The following is an 18931-nucleotide window of genomic DNA, read 5'->3' as shown; positions in this document are numbered from 1 at the left end:
TCCTTTCTCAAGAGGCACAAAGCCAGCGCGCAGAGTGTGTGCAGCGCTCCATCACCTTGCTTGCTCCAAAAAAAACAATTCCGATTCAAATTCAGTCCAATTCACAAACGATCCAAGCTGCCAACATCAGACGGGACACCCTGATCCCACGCTTGATCATAGCCAAAGGGCAGAGAAGCTGTTAAAAATACTAAGATGTGCATTTGAAGCTCTGAAACTATTGACCAAGCACTGGAAGATAATATTAGGGAGTGTGTGCGTGTGTGAGAGAGCGTGCGTGTGTGAGAGAGCGTGCGTGTGTGAGAGAGCGTGCGTGTGTGAGAGAGCGTGCGTGTGTGAGAGAGCGTGGGCGTGCGAGAGAGCGTGGGCGTGCGAGAGAGCGTGCGTGTGCGAGAGAGCGTGGGCATGCGTGAGAGCGGCGCGTGTGGAGAGTGCGCGCATGTGTGTGAGAGTGTGTGAATGAGTGTGTGTATGTGTGAGAGTGAGTATGTGAGAGTAAGGTGATTAACTCTTACTTTCAGTCTGCTCAGGCACAAGAGATCAAACAGCCTCTGAATCTGCTGTAAACCTTTACGATACCTTCTACAATTTTCCTCCTTACAGGAGATTTATTAAGGAAAGATATCGGCTAAAATTTTCCGTCCCCGATCCCGTCTGGGATTTTTCTGGTGCAGCTGACAGTTTTGGCTAGAACAGCCCATTCCATTCCTGCTTGCAGTGGGTCCCACCATGGCGAATCCCACCCAATATTTAAACTCTCCTGAAGCTTTTCCTTAAGCAGCACTATTGGTCAAGGATTTATCCTGCCGGCTGGGGGTAGTGTGGGAAATGGATGGAAATCAGGACAGCAAAAAGCAGCGATGTTTGCCGGATTGAGTTGATCAGCTTATTCTGGTCACCCAGGAGATGAGTGCTCTGTTAGTCCCTGTCCCAGCTGCCTGCACTGGAGGACTGAGCTGATTAAATAGCAGGGTTAAGAATTGTCATCTTCAGCAGATGCTAAATGTGCCCCTCTCTCTCTCTCTTGCTCACAGCATCAAAGCTCGGGAATTCAGCAAGAAAAATAACCGCATTGTGAGGCTGGATAGCTCATCAAGTGAAGAGAGGGAGGAGGTGGAGATGCCCAAACCTCTCCATCTCCTGTAAGATGTCACCTTACTCTCACACACACACGCACATTCTCACACACTCACATTCTCTCACACACTCACATTCTCTCACACACTCACATTCTCTCACACACTCACATTCTCTCACACACTCACATTCTCTCACACACTCACATTCTCTCACACACTCACATTGTCTCACACACTCACATTCTCTCACACACTCACATTCTCTCACACACTCACATTCTCTCACACACTCACATTCTCTCACACACTCACATTCTCTCACACACTCACATTCTCTCACACACTCACATTCTCTCACACACTCACATTCTCACACACACTCACATTCACACACACACACTCTCACACTCACATTCACACACACTGATAGTCACACACACATTCAGACACTCACTCTCACACACACACACACACACTCACACACATTCACAGTCATGCTCAAACACACACACACAAACACTGACAGTCACGCTCACACACACACACACACTCTCACATTCACTCACTCACACACATTCACAGTCATGCTCAGACACACACACATACTCACACTGACAGTCACACTCACACACACACACTCACTCACTCACTCACTCACATTCACACACACAGTCACGCTCACACACACACTCACTCACTCACACACACCCACACGCTCACTCACATCCACACTCACACATGCTCTCACACAGTCACACACACACACACACACACTCACATGCACGTGCACACACATACATACACACACACGCACACACTTTCACTCACACTCACAGATGCGTACACAGTCACAAATGCACACAATCTCATATACTCACGCGCTCACACACACACACTCACTTACACTTGCTTCCACGCACAGACATACATACACTTACTATCAGACACACACACACACACACGCACTGTCAGACACGCGCAAACACACACACTCACACACTCTCCGACACACACACATTCACACACACACATTCATACACACTCGCTCTCACACACACATTCACACACACAATCACGCACACACACACGCACGCACACAAGCAGTTACTCTCACATACACAGGCTCACTACACACTCTCAAACACACACTCACTCACTCATGCACTCAGTTACTCACTTACACAGGCACAAACACACACACAGACACACATACGCACACACACACAGACACACACAGGTTCAGTAATGTCTTGGATCTCCAAGGCAAGTATAAAATCAGGGAAATCATTGTGTCTCTTTTGGTATATGTGGACAATTGTGCAACAGAAATTTTAACATTGAACAAGAGCAGCCATCTAAATATTCCAGAGCGTGGGACACATTGATGGCAGGGGTAAAGTTGAGGTCAGTGGTGGTGTTGCCAATGAGGTATAACAGTGAGCAGTCTGGATATATTTAAATGTGATGCAGTTATCATCATTCCTCTATCCAACAGATCTTTTTTAAGTCTATACGAGAGTACTCCAGCACTGTCTGCCGAGCTTTGTTCATGCATGCTGAGTCACTGGGGCTAGCGCTTTCTTCTCAAAGCACTCACACCTTTATCACGCAGCCTTCTGCTCCATCTCCAGCTGTGTGAGAATTCTCATTGAACAGGGCGAGGGTTGGCGGGGCGGGGGGGGCGGGGAGCCTCCTAATATCGCAAGCAATGATGACCCATCAGCTTTGACCTTTCGCCCTTCTTGGATCTAACTCCAGTCCAAAGAGGGTTGTGGGGCTGCCTCCTGCTCCTGACCTGCCTGCATTTCCACACCGACGCGGGCAACAGTGGTGCCTAATTGCGATCCCACTCCAAGAGGTCATATGACTAGCTGGTGTGGGGAAATGGACAGAGCCTCACTGGTGCCCTGGAACCCGCTCATCGGAATCCAGGACTGGGGTGCGGAGTTGGAGCAGAGGAGAGCGGACATTGCCTGGCGTCTGATCTGAGGATTGTGCAGCGGGACGATGTCGAAGGCGCCTTACTCAGCATCTGATCATGGTTCACTAGATTGGGGGAACGCCAGATTCTGGTTCTGAGCCTCCGAAAGAAAGCGTCCTGCTCTCGGTCGCAAACATCGCAACATTTGCACAAAACGTTCTACTTCCCCTTCAAACCAGTATCGCAATCGAGAACTGATTCTCAGAAAGTAGAACTGTCACAGTGCAGGAGGAGGCCACTCGGCCCATCGAGCCTGCACTGACTACAATCCCACTCAGACCCCCACCCTCCCATCCCCTACTCTCAGAGAAAGACGTCATTTCAGCTCTGCCTTTTGTATCAAAACGAGAATGCGCCTCATCGCTGTAACTTGCTGCAGAATTTTCCCATTCCCCCACCACGGGAAGTGTAGCGGGAGAGGGAGGATGTGGGGGGTGGGGGAAGGTCCGTTCACCTCAGGTGGGATTTTCTGATTTTGGGGCGAGCATGGCCGGATAATCTCGCTTTTAGGGTACGATTTTACCATGACGGGGGGCAGGTTAACGTATTTAAGTTTATTTCAGTGCTGGTTCACATCTGCTTCGCAAGCCCAAAGTTCGGTCGCCTGGGCTCGACCCGCCCTCGCGCACCACCCCACCACCGCCCCCCCAACCCCCTCCGCCATCCTTCATGGCCTCGCCGCGAGATGTTCTCACCAGAGGCCATTGAGGTTCCCCCCCACCCCCCCCCACCGAGAAACTGAGGGCAAAGGGGGGGGGGGTGGGGCGGTGCCCCATAGGCAGTGCCACCGGGCTACTGGACAGTGCCAGGGTGGGGCTAATGGGGGCAGCGCCAGTGGGGGAGGGGCCAGTGAGGACAGGGATATTGGAGCAAGGCTAATGGGGGAGAGGCCATTGGAGGAGCAGCTACTGGGGAGCGGCCAATTGTGGTAGGGACAAGTTGGGGAGGGGCCAGTGGAGGAGGAGGAGCCAGTTGGGGCGAGCAACAGAGGAGAGGCCAGTTGGAGGGGGGAGGGGGCAACAGAGGAGGGGCCAGTGGAGGAGGCACCAGAGGGGGAAGGGCCACTTGCGGTGTGAGGCTAGTTGGAGGAGGGGCCAATGGTGGAAGGGCCAGTGAGGGAGTGGCCAGTGGAGGAGGAGCCAGTGTGGAGCGAGGCTAATAGGAGAAGGGGCCCTCTGCCACTCTGCAGGGATTGGTGGGGGGGGAGGGATGGAGAGGGGGCCCGCTGCTATTCTGCAACAGGAGGGCGAGGGGTCTGCGATTGATGGGGAGGGAGGCGGTTGGCGATCGGTGGGGGAAGGAGGGGATCCACGATCGGTCTGGGCAGCAAAGGGGGGAGGGGGTTCAGCAGGGCTGTATGTCAGGCCGTGGGACCCCGCGATCATAAGCAATGGAGCTGCTTCAGGCTGCCTGCAGTAGCAGGGGCCTGACAGCTCTCTCTTGTCTGTCAAACCCTTGCTAATGCGCATGTGCAGCATCAGAGGCCTGGACACGTGTAATGCTTCCCTCTGCAGGCTTTTGGGCATTTTAATCCCCACCACAGGCTTCTGCAGCGAGTAACAGGCTCAATCAGGCAGAGTGCGTATGGGGAGGCTGAAAACACAGCCAAAAGACAGATCTGAAACTCTCCCAGTTTCTACCTAACACTTCGACAAAAAATGATAAGATCCCCGCCCCCTCAGTGTGTAAACAAAGAGGATAATTTATATCTCACTCAGAGTGCCAAGGTATGTTTTAGTTTACGGAGGTGCAGTTGGTGGCAAGCGCACAAACCTCTCACTGTCAGCCGGCACTGCAGACTACTATGCAGCGGTCAGGGTCACTCGCAGGAAGCTGCCCTGACACCTCACGCTGGCGCGCAGGACGGGAGCATGGCCAATTCACACAGGGTTGGCACACTGTGACATCCTTGCCCCAACGTCCGGTGGCGCGAGTGATATTCCTGGTCCACCCCCGTGATGATGTGGAGATGCCGGCGTTGGACTGGGCTGGACACAGTAAGAAGTCTCTGGAAGTTAGAAGTCCAGCAGGTTTATTTGGTAGCACGAGCTTTCGGAACGCTGGCTCCCTTCAGCGGGTGAGTGGCCCCCTTCACCTGGTGAAGGGAGCGAGAGTTCCGAAAGCTCGTGCTACCAAATAAACCTGCTGGACTTTTAACCTGGTGTTGTGAGACTTCTTACCAATCCCACCGTGCGCCAGCCGGTCGAGAATGAGTTACGGGAAGGATTCCTTTGTGAGGTTGGAACACAAAGAGAAGATGCAATGAAACTGATTCACTCTCCCTCCCTCGCTCGCTCGCTCCCCAAATGGCAACTCAGTCGAGTTATACACCCATTAATTCAGAAGCATAAAATCGAATTATATGATTATTTCAAAGGGACGCTTGCACCAATATAACTTGTGAAAGAAAGACTTGTGCTTTGAAATAGAATCATCTCCAGTGTCGTTAGGCGTGACCCAGTGACAGAGCAGTGTGGTCACTTGTTACGTGGGCAAACATGGGGCCGCTCTTGGACACTGCGATTCGCTCGGCCACTGAGATGACAGGGCAAATATTCCCTCTCATCGCCTGAGGGAGGATAAGGCGAAACGTCAGCTGGAACACACAGGGGGCGGGATTTTACCAGCACGTCCAGCCGAGGTTTGCACAATCCCGTCCAAGGCCAATGCCGTTCTCCGAGCCCCGGAATCGGGGCGGGCGTGCCGGTAAAATTCCGGCCGTATGGGCGGGATTCTCTGGCCAGGGCCAGGTGTTCCCGTCGAAAGTCAGTGGACCCTTGCGCGGTGTTCCCCGTCCCCTCCACTGCCCGCTACGATTCCCACTCACTCACACACTCAGGCGGGAAGGGAAAACCCCACCCATTCCTTCTCCTTTGGGAATCGTGTTATGGGGATAAGTCTCCGACAATGCAGCCCCCCCCCCAACTCCTGCACAGGAATTTCACCCCCCCCGTTACCCACACCTGGGATACGATTTCTGAGTAAGAAGTCTCTCACAACACCAGGTTAAAGTCCAACAGGTTTATTTGGTAGCAAAAGCCACTAGCTTTCGGAGCGCTGGCTGCCCCTTCGTCAGGTGAATGGGAGTTCTAATCACAAATTTGTGATTCTAATTCTAATTTGTGATTAGAACTCCCACTCACCTGCAGCCAGCGCTCCGAAAGCTAGTGGCTTTTGCTACCAAATAAACCTGTTGGACTTTAACCTGATGTTGTGAGACTTCTCACTCTGTGTTTACCCCAGTCCAACGCCGGCATCTCCACATCAGCAGGATTTCTGACCCAGAGCTACCCGCTGGACCAGATCCGACAAGAGTGGCCTCCGCCGTTGCGACTGTGCCCTTCCGAATCGACGTTTACACCCGGGTAGTGTTTTTTTTCTGTGCGACGGAGCTTTGCTATCACCACGGCCTGAATCACGGATCCAAATCTAGCGTTAGCTCCGACCGACGCGAACCCCCAAGGACCATCCCAGAGGGAGAGAGCGGTGACGATCGAGGCGGGGGTAGGGGGGAGACAGTCGCACTGCATATTGTCCACGGTTCCCGGTTAACGGCTGACGCGTGGAGGAAAACAGTCATCACAGAAGTGGTATGTTGACAGCCTTGGGTGAGATTGTGTGCTGTTGGCCCCGTGTTACAGGCTCATGTTTACATCTGCACTGCAGTGGGGAGGGGGAGGGGAGGTCACTTCTATTATGTTCCACCGCTAACTTCAGTGTTAAGTCAACTAGATTTCCCACTTGATTCGCAATTTGGAAGGGTTGAGGAGATAAAAGTCGCACATTGTCCTTGCTTGACAAAGCTGTTACTAATGTTATTATGTTTCCTATTTATTGTTGCGGCTGTTTTTAAATTTCTATATTAAATTATTGAGGACCCGACTGAGTAGTCCGCCTTTATATTTCTCACCCTCAGTACGCTTTGGCCTTTGGGACAGGGTTAGGACACTGTTCGTAGAATCTCAACAAAGCAGAAGGAGGCCATTCAGCCCATCAAGCCTGCACTGACTCCAACAGTTTATTTATTATTTAGTTTTATCACAAGTTGGCTTATATTAACACTGCAGTGAAGTTGCTGTGAAAATCCCCTCGCCACCACACTCCAGCACCTCTTCGGGCACACTGAGGGAGAATTCAGCACGGCCAATCCACCTAACCTGCACACCTTTGGACACTAAGGAACAATTTAGCATGGCCAATCCATCTAACTTACACATCTTTGGACACTAAGGGGCGATTTAGCATGGCCAATTCACCTAACCCGCACATCTTTGGACACTAAGGGGCAATTTAGCATGGCCGATCCACCTAACCTGCACATCTTTGGACACTAAGGAACAATTTAGCATGGCCAATCCACCTAACCTGCACATCTTTGGACACTAAGGGACAATTTAGCATGGCCAATCCACCTAACCTGCACATCTTTGGGCACTAAGGGGCAATTTAGCACAGCCAATCCACCTAACCTCACATCTTTGGGTACTAAGGGACAATTTAGCATGGCCAATCCACCTAAACTGCACATCTTTGGGCACTAAGGGACAATTTAGCGTGGCCAATCTACCTAACCTGCACATTTTCAGACTATGGGAGGAAACCAGAGCACGCGGAGGAAACCCACGGAGGCACGGGGAGAACATGCAAACTCCACATAGACAGTGACCCAAGCCAAGAATCGAACGCAGGTCTCTGGCACTGTGAGACGGCAGTGCTAACCACTGAGCCACCATTCTGACCAGAATACTCAGTGACTGTGGGTCAGTGCACATGTGTGTTTAGTGTGTGTGTGTTTGTTCTGTGTGTGTGTTTGTTCTGTGTGTGTGTTTGTTCTGTGTGTGTGTGTTCAGTGCGTGTGTTTTGCATGTTCAGTATATGTGCGAGCACAAATGATGGTGTCTAGTCTATGTCTCATGATTACCATAAATGCATGCTATTGCCACGGGAACATTGAACTTCTAGGACTCAAGAAGGTGGGAGGCAGGCAAAAAAGACAGTCGCTGGTATCAAAATAGTCTGTTTTTTTTTGTTGGGGGGGGGATTTCGATATGGTCACAGGCTGTTCAAAGTGGCACAGGAAACAGTCCACCAAGCAGCCCTTGGTTAACACAAAATTCATGGAAAAATGAAGTTAAAAATAAGTCACTTGGACCTCCCCCAAACACCACAAAGAGCAGAGGAGCAGACACACTCCAGCAGATAAATTCCATGTGGTTGGATGTTTAACCTCAAGAGTTTGAGAATGTTACCACCAAATGGAAAAGTCCATGGCTTCCCTGTGCAACAGAAGGAGATTATATTCAAAGGGTTTGGATCAAGATGAGCAGAAATAGCTGATGCAGCCTCTTAGCTGTCATCCGAACCGCGGAACTAGATTGTTGTCCAGAATTTGTTCCGTGGTATTGTTATAATTTTGTTTTCTTGCTCCAGTTTTCCATGCTGTGTACGGTTCTCATCCAGTGCTCATGCCCACGTTACTCTTCTGTGTGAAGTAGCCTTAATAACACAAAGATATGTAGAGGGACAGGCAGTATTGAGGAAGTGGGGAGGCTCTAGAATGACTTGGACAGGCTAGGAGAACGGCAAAGAAATGGCAGATGGAATACAACGTGAGGTTATGCACTCAACACCACAAGGTACCCCACAAGGCTGTGTCCGCAGCCCCTTACTATAACTCCTTATACACCTACGATTGTATGGACAAATTCCCCTCCAACTCGATTTTCACATTTGCCAATGACACCACCGTAGTGGGCCGGGTCTCAAACAATGATGAGACAGAGTACAGGAAAGAGAATCTGGTGAACTGGTGCAGCAACCCCTCAAAGTCAACAAAACAAAGGGGGTTGTCATCAACTTTAGGAAGCATCAAGAAGAACATGCCCCCGTTTACATTAATGGGAGTCGTGATGTAGAGATGCTGGCGTTGGATGGGGTAAACACAGTAAGGAGTCTTAGAACACCAGGTTTAAGGTCCAACCAGTTTATTTGATAGTAATCCCACAAGCTTTCGGAAATGGTGTCCTTCGTCAGGTGTGTGGAAGGTTCTGGTCAGAGAAACCTGGTGTTGTGAGACTTCTTACTACATCAGTGGGGACAAAGTAGAAAGGGTCAAGAGCTTCACGTTTTTAGGTGTCCAGATCACCAACAACCTGTCCTGGCTCCCCCCCACGCCAAATTGGGATGCAATGAAAAGTATTGTTTCTTGCACGCTATGCAGACAGAGCATACCGTTCATAGAGAAGGAAACGAGACAATGCAGAATGTAGTTTTTACAGTCACAACTAGAGTGCAGAGAAAGATCAACTTAATACGGGCAGTTTCATTCAAAAGTTTGATTTTCACAGTAACTCTATGTTAATGTAAGCCTACTTGTGACACCAATAGGGGTGTATAAGATTTTGATGGGTATAGATAGAGCGAATGCAAGCAGGCTTTTTTCTCTGAGGCTAGAGGAGAAAAAAAACCAGAGGGCATGGGTTAAGGATGAAAGGGGAAAAGTTTAAAGGGAATATTGGGGGGGGATTCTTCACGCAGAGAGTGGTGGGAGTGTGGAATGAGCTGCCGGATAAAGTGGTAAATGCGGGGTCACTTTTAACATTTAAGAAAAACATGGACGGGTTCATGGGTGAGGGGGTGTGGAGGGATATAGAAGATCATAGAACCCTACAGTGCAGAAAGAGGCCCTTCGACCCATCGAGTCTCCACCAAACACAATCCCACCGAAGCCCTACCTCCATATTATACCCACTAATCCCTCTAACCTACACATCCCTGGACACTAAGGGGCAATTTCTTAACATGGCCAATCAACCTAACCCGCACATCTTTGGACTGTGGGAGGAAACTGGAGTACCTGGAGGAAACCCATGCAGACACGAGGAGAATGTGCAAACTCCGCACAGACAGTGAGCTGAGCCGGGAATCGAACCCAGGACCCTGGAGCTGTGAAGCAGCAGTGCTAACCACTGTCCAAGTGCAGGTCAGTTGGACCAGGCAAAAAATGGTCCGGCAGAGCCAAGGAGGGCCAAAAGGCCTGTTTCTGAGCTGTTAATTTTGTATGGTTCTTGAGCGGCGTTGCCCTTTTAAGGCCAGAATGGGCTGTTGCCCTTTTAATGAGGCTGGTGCTGGCGGAAGTGGTAGGCTGTGCATTGTGGGGCCCAGTGTGGGCGGGTGGGTGAGGGAGCGTTGGGGGGGGGTGGGAAATGTATCCCTGAGCCCGGGCTACAGTGTAGCGAGAAACAGAGAGAGGGAAACATGTTGTAACAGGACAGGGCTGATCTCTGAGCAGCCTCACAGGTACACACAGGGAGAGAGATAAAGGGTGCAGAGAGCAGGGCAGCACTCCCTGGGCAGGGCAAGAACTCTCCCTCCACACCCAGACAGAGAGAGAGAGAGAGAGACACAGGAAAGGACACAGAGAGAAATCAGTGTGTGTGTGTGTGTGTGTGTGTGTGAGGAGACCACAATCACCTTCTGCAAAGAACGACCTCTCAGCCAAGAGGACCTTCCCAAAGACAAACATGAGGTAGGATTTCAGCCTTTTGTCAATTTCAGGGCGTGTAAATTTCCTGCACTTTTCAGAACGTGTCCCTTTCTCCTCGGGAATGGGGATTAGTTTGTGCTGGAGTGGAGTGGAGTGGGGCACGAACGATTCTTAAACTGCTCCATTTCAGACTTTAGATAAACTTTCTGCTGCTGTTAATATCAGATGTGAGTTCTTTTCCCCCACCCCCAGCAAAAAAAAGGGAGAGAAATTGGCTTAATTACTGAGATATAATTAAGTTTTTTTAAAACACCCCCCACTTTCCAAGAGAAGGACTCAGTGTGAGGGGCTGGAAGTTACAATTGGTTCTCTCTCTCTCCCTTGTTGCGTGAAAAAATGTAGGGGGATTTTACAGCCTGCAGTATTGAGAAGTACAGTTCTTCTTTCTCTGGTTTTGTATGTCAGGGATTAATACTCCTGTGGGCTTTGAGATTAGTGCTTTGGCTGGTGGGGGCTTTTGGGCTGTTGCCCTGCCCTGCCCCCTCCCCATGTTTAGTGCAGGGCTTTAGTCTAACTGGAAGATGGTTTTGGAAGATCAGGTTTATTAATGATGGCTGCTCTCTTTCTGGTTGCTGCCTCACCCAGTACTCTGGAACTAAGACCCCGTCGTGCCGTGGCCTCCCCTAACTCGTTCCTCTCCTGAGACGCAGCAGAAACCAGAAAGAAACACTTCACGTCCCATCAGAGAGAGTGATCACACCCAAGAAGTGAAAAGGACTTTGTTTCACTTTGGGCCTTGCACTGAGGTTGAAATTTTTTTCATGGCCTCGGGGGGAGTGGGGGGGGGGGGGGGGGGAAGAAATTAAAAAGTTAATTATATTTTGGGGATTAAGTTGGGCCCTTTGTTTTGTTTTTGGGGCTGGGAGCAGGTTTCCGTGCACCCCTCATCCGAAAATCTTCTGAGTTTTCAAGACCAAGTCTTGGTGCTGCCAATCCATGACTTCCTGATCGGGCTCCTCTGCAACCTTCACTTTTTGGCTGGGATTCTTGGTTACAACACACCTAGTGCGTGTGTCTATGTTTAAAGTGGCCCTCTCTTTCACCCTGTCTCTGTGTGTGTGTCTCTGGAATTGTTTTGATTTATTATTGTCACATGTATTAACATCCAGTGAAAAGTATTGTTTCTTGCGTGCTTATACAGACAAAGCATACCGTTCATAGAGAAGGAAAGGAGAGGGTGCCGAATGTAGTGTTACAGTCGTAGCTAGGGTGTGATCAACTTAACGCGAGGTAGGTCCATTCAAAAGTCTGACAGCAGCAGGGAAGAAGCTGTTCTTGAGTCGATTGTTACGTGACCTCAGACTTTTGTATCTTTTTCCCGCCAGGAGAAGGTGGAAGAGAGAATGTCCAGGATGCGTGGGGTTCTTAATTATGCTGGCTGCTTTGTCGAGGCTGCGGGAAGTGTAGACAGAGTCAGTGGATGGGAGGCTGGTTTGTGCGATGGATTGGACTACGATCATAATCCGTTGTAGTTCCTTGCGGTCTTGGGCAGAGCAGAAGCCATACCAAGCTGTGATACATCTGGAAAGAATGCTTTCTATGGTGCATCTATAAACGTTGGTGAGACCTGTAGCCAAAATACCGAATTTCCTTAGCCTCCTGAGAAAGTAATGGGGTTGGTGGGCTTTCTTAACTGTAGTTTCGGCATGGAGGGACCAGGACAGGTTGATGATATGGACACCTAGAAACTTGAGGACCTCAACCAATTTGTGTAGGAGCAGTCCAAAGATGTGCAGGTTAGGTGGATTGGCCGTGGGAAACGTGTGGGGTTATGGGGATAGAGTGGAGGAGAGAGTCTGGGCAAGATACTGTGATAGAGAGTCTGCGCAGACTCGATGGGCTGAATGACCCTGTTCAGATCCTTTGAGGTCCAAGGCAGGTACAGGGCAACCTAGACACACAAATGTTAGGAGTTTGCCCACGAGGGCAATCTTAGTTTAAACACAGCACCCCCGGTAGTGTAGTGCTCCCTCAGTGCTGCTTAGAGCATGGCGGCGTTGACCCTTATGATTTCCCCCAGGGTGAGACTTCAATCCACTATTTTCGCAATGGGAAGGGAGAGTCTCTCAGCAGTGAGTAGGGCCGGTTAATTTCTGGGTGTCACAATTTGAATCCCACCATGGCAGATGGTGAAATTGGAATTCAATACAAATCTGGAATTAAGAGTCTACTGATGACCATGAAACATTACATTACCTCGCTGAATATATTTAAGTCACAGGTAGATAGGTTTCTGATAGACAGGGGAATTAAGGGTTCTGGGGAGAAAGCGGGAAAGTGGAACTGACCCACTTCAGATCAGCCATGATCTTATTGAATGGCGGGGCAGGCTCGAAGGGCTAGATGGCCGACTCCTGCTCCTATTTCTTATGTTCTTATGTAAACCATTGTTGGAAAAACCCCATCTGGTTCACTAATGTACTTTCGGGAAGGAAATCTGCCATCCTTACCCGGTCTGGCCTACATGCATCTCTTAGGGTGGCACAATGGTTAGCACTGCTGCCTCTCAGCGCCGGGGACGCGTTCGACTCCCAGCGGGGGTGACTGTGTGGAGACTGCATGTCCTCCCCGTGTCTGCGTGGGTTTCCTCTGGGTGCTCCGGTTTCCTCCCACAGTCCGAAAGACGTGCTGGTTAGGATGCATTAGCCGTGCCAAATTCTCCCGGACAGGCGTCGGGGTGTGACGACTGGGGGAATTTCACAGTAAGTTCATTGCATTGTTAATGTCAGCCTACTTATGACACTGATAAATAAACTTTCTAACTTCAGACAATGTGGCTGACTCTTTAACTGCCCCTTCAGTTAGGGATGGGCAATAAATGCTGGCCCAGCCAGTGGTGCCCAGCTCCTGAGATGGAGTAGATTAGATTCATAGGAAATCTCTTCTCTATGTTGTTCCGTCACACATGGAATAAACCTAGATGTGATACAAGTCAAGCTGAATACTACATTCCCTGCACTTTGCCATAACACACACCCAGGGCAGGTACAGTGTGGTTAGATAGAGTTTGTTTTAGTGAATTTTTTTTTTCCCCCCTTGGGCTTTGGCCAAGCTATGGCTCAGTGACCTGTTCTTACTTGCCCTGGGGAGCAGCAGTGAAGGGGAGTCACGCACAGGCCAAACCAGGTTCCCTTCCTGGAAGGACTTAGTGAACCGGTTGGATTAAAGTCGTTAGAGTCCCTGCAGTGCAGGATTCAGCCCATCGAGTCTGCACCGACAACAATCCCACCCAGGTCCTAGCCCTGTAACCCCCCACGTATTTAGCCTGCTAGTGCCCCTGACACTAAGGGGCAATTTAGCATGGCCAATCCCACCTAACCTGCACATCTTTGGACACCAAGGGACAAGTTAGCATAGTCAATCTGCTTAAAATGCGCATCTAAAGTTTGTTTATTAGTCACAAGCAACACTTACGTTAACACTGCAATGAAGTTACCGTGAGATTTCCCTAGTCCCTACGCTCCGGCTCCTGGTCAGGCCAATGCACCCTAACCAGCATGCCTTTTGGAGTGTGGGAGGAAACCGGAGCACCGGAGGAAACCCACGCAGACACGGGGAGAATGTGCAGACTCCACACAGACAGCGACCCAAGGCTGAAATTGGACCCGGCACTCTGAGGCAGCCGTGCTCACCACTGTGCTGCCGTGGAGTATTACAGCACCAAAAGAGGCCCTTCGGCCCATTATGTCTGTACTAGCCATCTATTCTAATCCCATTTTCCAGCACTTGGTCCCATAACCATGTGTTGCCAGTGCTCATCTGAACACTTCCTCAATGTTGTGAGGGTTCCTGCCTTTCGGGCAGAGTGTTCCAGATTCCCACCACCGTCTGGGTGGAGAAGCTTATCCTCAAATCTCCTTGTGCTTAACATGCCTTCTGCAATTTCACTACCCCCTGCCACAGTTGAAGAATTCAATTTTGCAACTTCCCATTGCCGGGTTTTGAACTCTCGGGCTCTGGGCTGTTCCGGAGCCGTCAGGAAGCACGATGGGGCCTTCTAACCCCCTCCAACAACAACTTGCGTTTATGTGGTGCCTTTTAACGAAGGGTGAAATGTCCCAAGGTGCGTCCGACCCGGGGGGGGGGGGGCGGGGGCACACATTGGCAGGTATAAAGACATTTCGGCTACTTGGTCGATGGGGGTAGCTCAGAGGTGGGGTGGCACAGCAAGTCGCACCTTCTGCCCACTGGACCGGAAGCTCTGGGTTCGAGTCCAACTTGTTGGCCACGCGGGAAGCGTCTGCAGCACAGCTGAATGGGCTGATAATCCGCTCGGAAATCCTTCCCTCGCGCTATTCCCGAAAGAGGGTGTGTCTGCGTCTGTACACTTCTTTAAAATAAAGGTCAACCTTTTTAAGTATTTGTAAAAGTAGGGGAAGAGTTGCAGTCACAGAGCTTTACAGCACGGGGAGGCGACAGTCTAGTGGTATTATCGCTAGACTATTAATCCAGAAACCCAGCTAATGTTCCGGGGGACCCGGGTTCGAATCCCGCCACAGCAGATGGTGGAATTTGAACTTAATAAAAAATATCTGGGATTAAGAATCTACTGATGACCCATTGTCGGAAAAACCCATCTGGTTCCCTTAAAGGAAGGAAATCTGCCGTCCTTACCCCGGTCTGGCCTACATGTGACTCCGGAGCCACAGCAATGGGGTTGGCTCTCATTCCAAGGGCAACTAGGGATGGGCAATAAATGCTGGCCCAGCCGGCGACGCCCGTGACCCACCAGTGAGTTTAAAAAAAAACAGAGGCCCTTCAGCCCATCTGTGCCAGACCTAGGAGAGGCAGAGAGGTTTGCTCCACTTAGTGGAGAGAGGTGGTGACTGGAGCCTAGTCTTTACACACTGACATTAATTTGCAGAGTCACAGCTCGCAAGCATTTGTCTCCAAACCCAACAACAATTTGTCATCTCTGTGAATCTCCGGTTAACCACCTCAATGCACCCAAATGATATCCAATTAGCCAGGTGTAGGAAGGGAATTCCTGAGGTTTTGGGTGAAGGCACTGTGGCTGGTGGTTATATGCTGGGTCGTAACCACCCCTGGAGGCCATTCAGCCCATTCGGCTGGTGCTGTCTCTCGGGGAGGTGCTCAGACGTTAGCTACAAATTTTGTCCTTTTTGGTAAATGTCCAATTCTCTTCCGAAAGAGAGACTCCGCCAGACGTCAAAGCGAGGCGTACCAGATCCTGACAAAATGCTGGAGAATCTCAGCGGGTCTGACGGCATCTGCGGAGAGAGAACTGAGCCGACGTTTCGAGTCTGGGCGATCCTTTGTCAGCTCTCGGAGCTCTGACGAAGGGTCGCCCAGACTCGAAAGGTTGGCTGTATTCTCTCTCCACGGGTGCTGTCAGACCCGCTGAGGTTTTCCAGCATTTTTTCGTTTGCCGTTCAAGATCCTGAGTTGTGCGCGTGGGGCAGGGTAATGTCCTGGTGACGCTGTCGGCACTTCTGTCACCTGCTGGAAAGTGGCACGACCTCCTCCCCCACCCCCCAGTATCCAATCTCCTGTTCGATAAGGAGAACATCCCCCAGCTCTGACAATCCATCCTGCGTCCTCTATCTACCTATCCATCCTTCCTGGTATCTGGTGCCCTGCTGCAGCGCCCTGGCACACTGTCAGCGCAGTTGCCAAATTTGAGGTCGGCTTAATGCAGAAAGATGTGTCGAAAGAGGCGGGGGGGGTGGGTGGAGAATTCTCTTCTCGCTTGGGGAAGTTTGTACATCACCGGTTGGCGGGGGGTGCGAACTGCACAGCTGATGTGCGTAAACTAGGAGGAAACAGCCCAAACATCGACTGTGACTGTTTCTCATTCCCTAAGTTCTGCAATATTTATGGGGAAGTATCTCGTCGAAAGATATCCAGCCAAAATTCGGAGTGTGACCGTGGCTGATTTATCGTGTTCTAAGAAAGATATATTCCACCTTTCACAGCCCCTGGGACTTCCCACAGCCTGTTTTTAAGAATGTTTCAAATCTATTGCGTTAGAACGTAGAACGGTACAGCACGCGAACAGGCCCTTTGGCCCACGATGTTGTGCCCAGCATGACGCCAAATTAAACTAATCTCTTCTGCCTGCCCTTGGTCCATGTCCCTCAGGGCGACACAGTGGTTAGCACTGCTGCCTCGGGTCTCAGTCTGTGTGGAGTCTGCACGTTCTCCTCGTGTCTGCGTGGGTTTCCTCCGGGTGCTCGGGTTTCCTCCCAGAGACCGAAAGACTAGTTAGTTAAGTGCCAAATTCTCCCTCAGTGTACCCAACAGGCGCCAGAGCGTGGCGACTAGAGGATTTTCACAGTAATTTCATGGTTAGGTGGATTGGCCATGCTAAATTGTCCCTTAGTGTCCAAAGGTGTGCAGGTTAGGTAGATTGGCCATGCTAAATTGGCCCTTGGTGTCCAAAGATGTGCAGGTTAGGTGGATTGGCCATGCTAAATTGTCCCTTGGTGTCCAAAGATGTGCAGGTTAGGTGGATTGGCCATGCTAAATTGTCCCTTAGTGTCCAAAGATGTGCGGGTTAGGTGGATTGGCCATGCTAAATTGTCCCTTAGTGTCCAAAGTTGTGCAGGTTAGGTGGATTGGCCATGCTAAATGTGTGGGGTCACGGGAATAGGGCAGGGGAGGGTGTGGGTAAGGTTTTATCGGAGGGTAGGTACAGACTCAATGGACAGAATGGGATCAGATTAGACCGGGGGGGCTTTGAACCTTGGGGGTGCTTTCCTGCTCGACACCTCTCTAATGTATCCCAAATTAAAAAGATATATAAAGTAACTGATTTGCCAAGATGTTGGTGGCCCTATTGCAACAAGTGAAAGATAAATATGTAACATAATTACTCTGGGAGGCAGCTACCAGATTCAGGAGTCTGTTGTGGTCTTTCAGTATCCGTTTGGGAAATTTCATTGGTGGAGGGCACGAGACCCAAACAAGTTTCACCTTCCCTCGCTCACCAAATCCCTGCCTTCTCCAGAACACTTCTCCCAACTTGTTTCCTGAACCCAGGAAAGCATTGGTTTAATTGCTTAAACTTGTGTGTTATTGTCACAAGTCGTCTCACATTAACGCTGCAATGAAGTTACTGTGAAAATCCCCCTCGTCACCCACACTCCGGCGCCTGTTCGGGTTACGCTGAGGGAGAATTTAGCACCTAACCGGCACGTCTTTCGGACTGTGGGAGGAAACCCACGCAGGCACGGGGAGAATGTGCAGAGTCTGCACAGACAGTGACCCCAAGCCGGGAATCGAACCTGGGTCCCTGGCGCTGTGAGGCAGCAGCGCTAACCCACAGTGCAAGTTACAAGGATAAGGCCTCACCTTCTTGCCTACCTCCCTGATAAACTTTCACCCTCCATTCCCCTTTCCAAGAACATATCTGTAGATAGATATAAGCAGAAGAGGCCATTCAGCCCATCATGTCAGCACCGACTCTCTGGCAGTATCTTGCCCAGGCCGCCTCCATCGCCCTATCCCGTAACCTCACACATTTAGCATGGCCAATCCACCCTATTGCACTACTTTTGGACACCAAGGGGCAATTTAGCATGGCCAATCCACATAACCCGCACAGCTTTGGACACCAAGGGACAGGTGGGTCAGCCATGCTAAATTGACCCTTAGTGTCAGGGGGATTTGCAAGGTAATTATGTAGGGTTACAGGGATTGGGGTAATTATGTAGGGTTATAGGGATAGGGCCTGGGTGGGATTGTGGTCGGTGCAGACTCGATGGATCAAATGGCCTCCTGCATTGTAGGCATTCGATGACCCTATAAGTGCGCCATTTGTCACCAAAACACTTTGAGGGTGTCCTAAGGTGCTACAGAAATGCAAAACCTCGCTTAGAATCACCATCAATTTGCCAGCATCATGGAGTCAACGTTTGACTGATTGGGAGTCCACTCGGCCCGTCAGGTGGGGAGGGTGGGCCAGCATCCCTGAGCGTGCACGTAACAAAGATTGGTGGTCTTGCGGGGTGGGAGTGAGATATTTGGTGGGGAGTTGCACTGAGGAACTGCCTGTACCAATGACCAGCGAAGCCAAGTCCTCGAGGTCTTTGTGAGTGTTGTCACTCGAGGGCGAGAGAACGGAGCAGGAGCAGGCCCTTCAGCCCACCGAGCCTGTGCCCACCCTCTCTGACCTGTGAAAGAGGAAGCTTGTGAGAGGTTGGGCTCGGGGAGGGGAAAGCACCGGGGCAGGGGCTGAATGGCCTCTCTCTCTGCACCATTTGCAGACGGTGGTTTTCAGACCTTTCGTTTCCGAATGCAAACTTCAGATGTGGAATCTAGCACAGGAGTGACGTATTTTGTTTCAACGCAATGCGATTGCGT

General features: G+C 50.5%; 2 protein-coding genes across 2 annotated transcripts in view; both read left to right on the top strand.

The window, feature by feature from the left end:
- The window catches only part of meiosin (meiosis initiator), a 63969-nt gene extending 61239 nt beyond the window's left edge, over positions 1–2730 (top strand). The window contains exon 15 of the mRNA XM_080183729.1: positions 1035–2730. Within this exon, the coding sequence (XP_080039855.1) occupies positions 1035–1146 (112 nt within the window). The 3' untranslated portion in view covers positions 1147–2730. The remainder of the gene's footprint in view (positions 1–1034) is intronic.
- A 7523-nt stretch (positions 2731–10253) lies between these two features.
- LOC145339303 (uncharacterized) overlaps positions 10254–18931 on the top strand; it is a 55862-nt gene continuing 47184 nt past the window's right edge. The window contains exon 1 of the mRNA XM_080183728.1: positions 10254–10588. Coding sequence (XP_080039854.1) covers positions 10584–10588 — 5 coding nt within the window. The 5' untranslated portion in view covers positions 10254–10583. The remainder of the gene's footprint in view (positions 10589–18931) is intronic.

Source organism: Carcharhinus amblyrhynchos, unplaced genomic scaffold, assembly GCF_965287045.1.
Source record: "Carcharhinus amblyrhynchos unplaced genomic scaffold, sCarAmb.v2.hapA scaffold_393, whole genome shotgun sequence".
NCBI lineage: Eukaryota > Metazoa > Chordata > Chondrichthyes > Carcharhiniformes > Carcharhinidae > Carcharhinus > Carcharhinus amblyrhynchos.
This window is presented reverse-complemented; position numbering and strand designations above follow the sequence as displayed.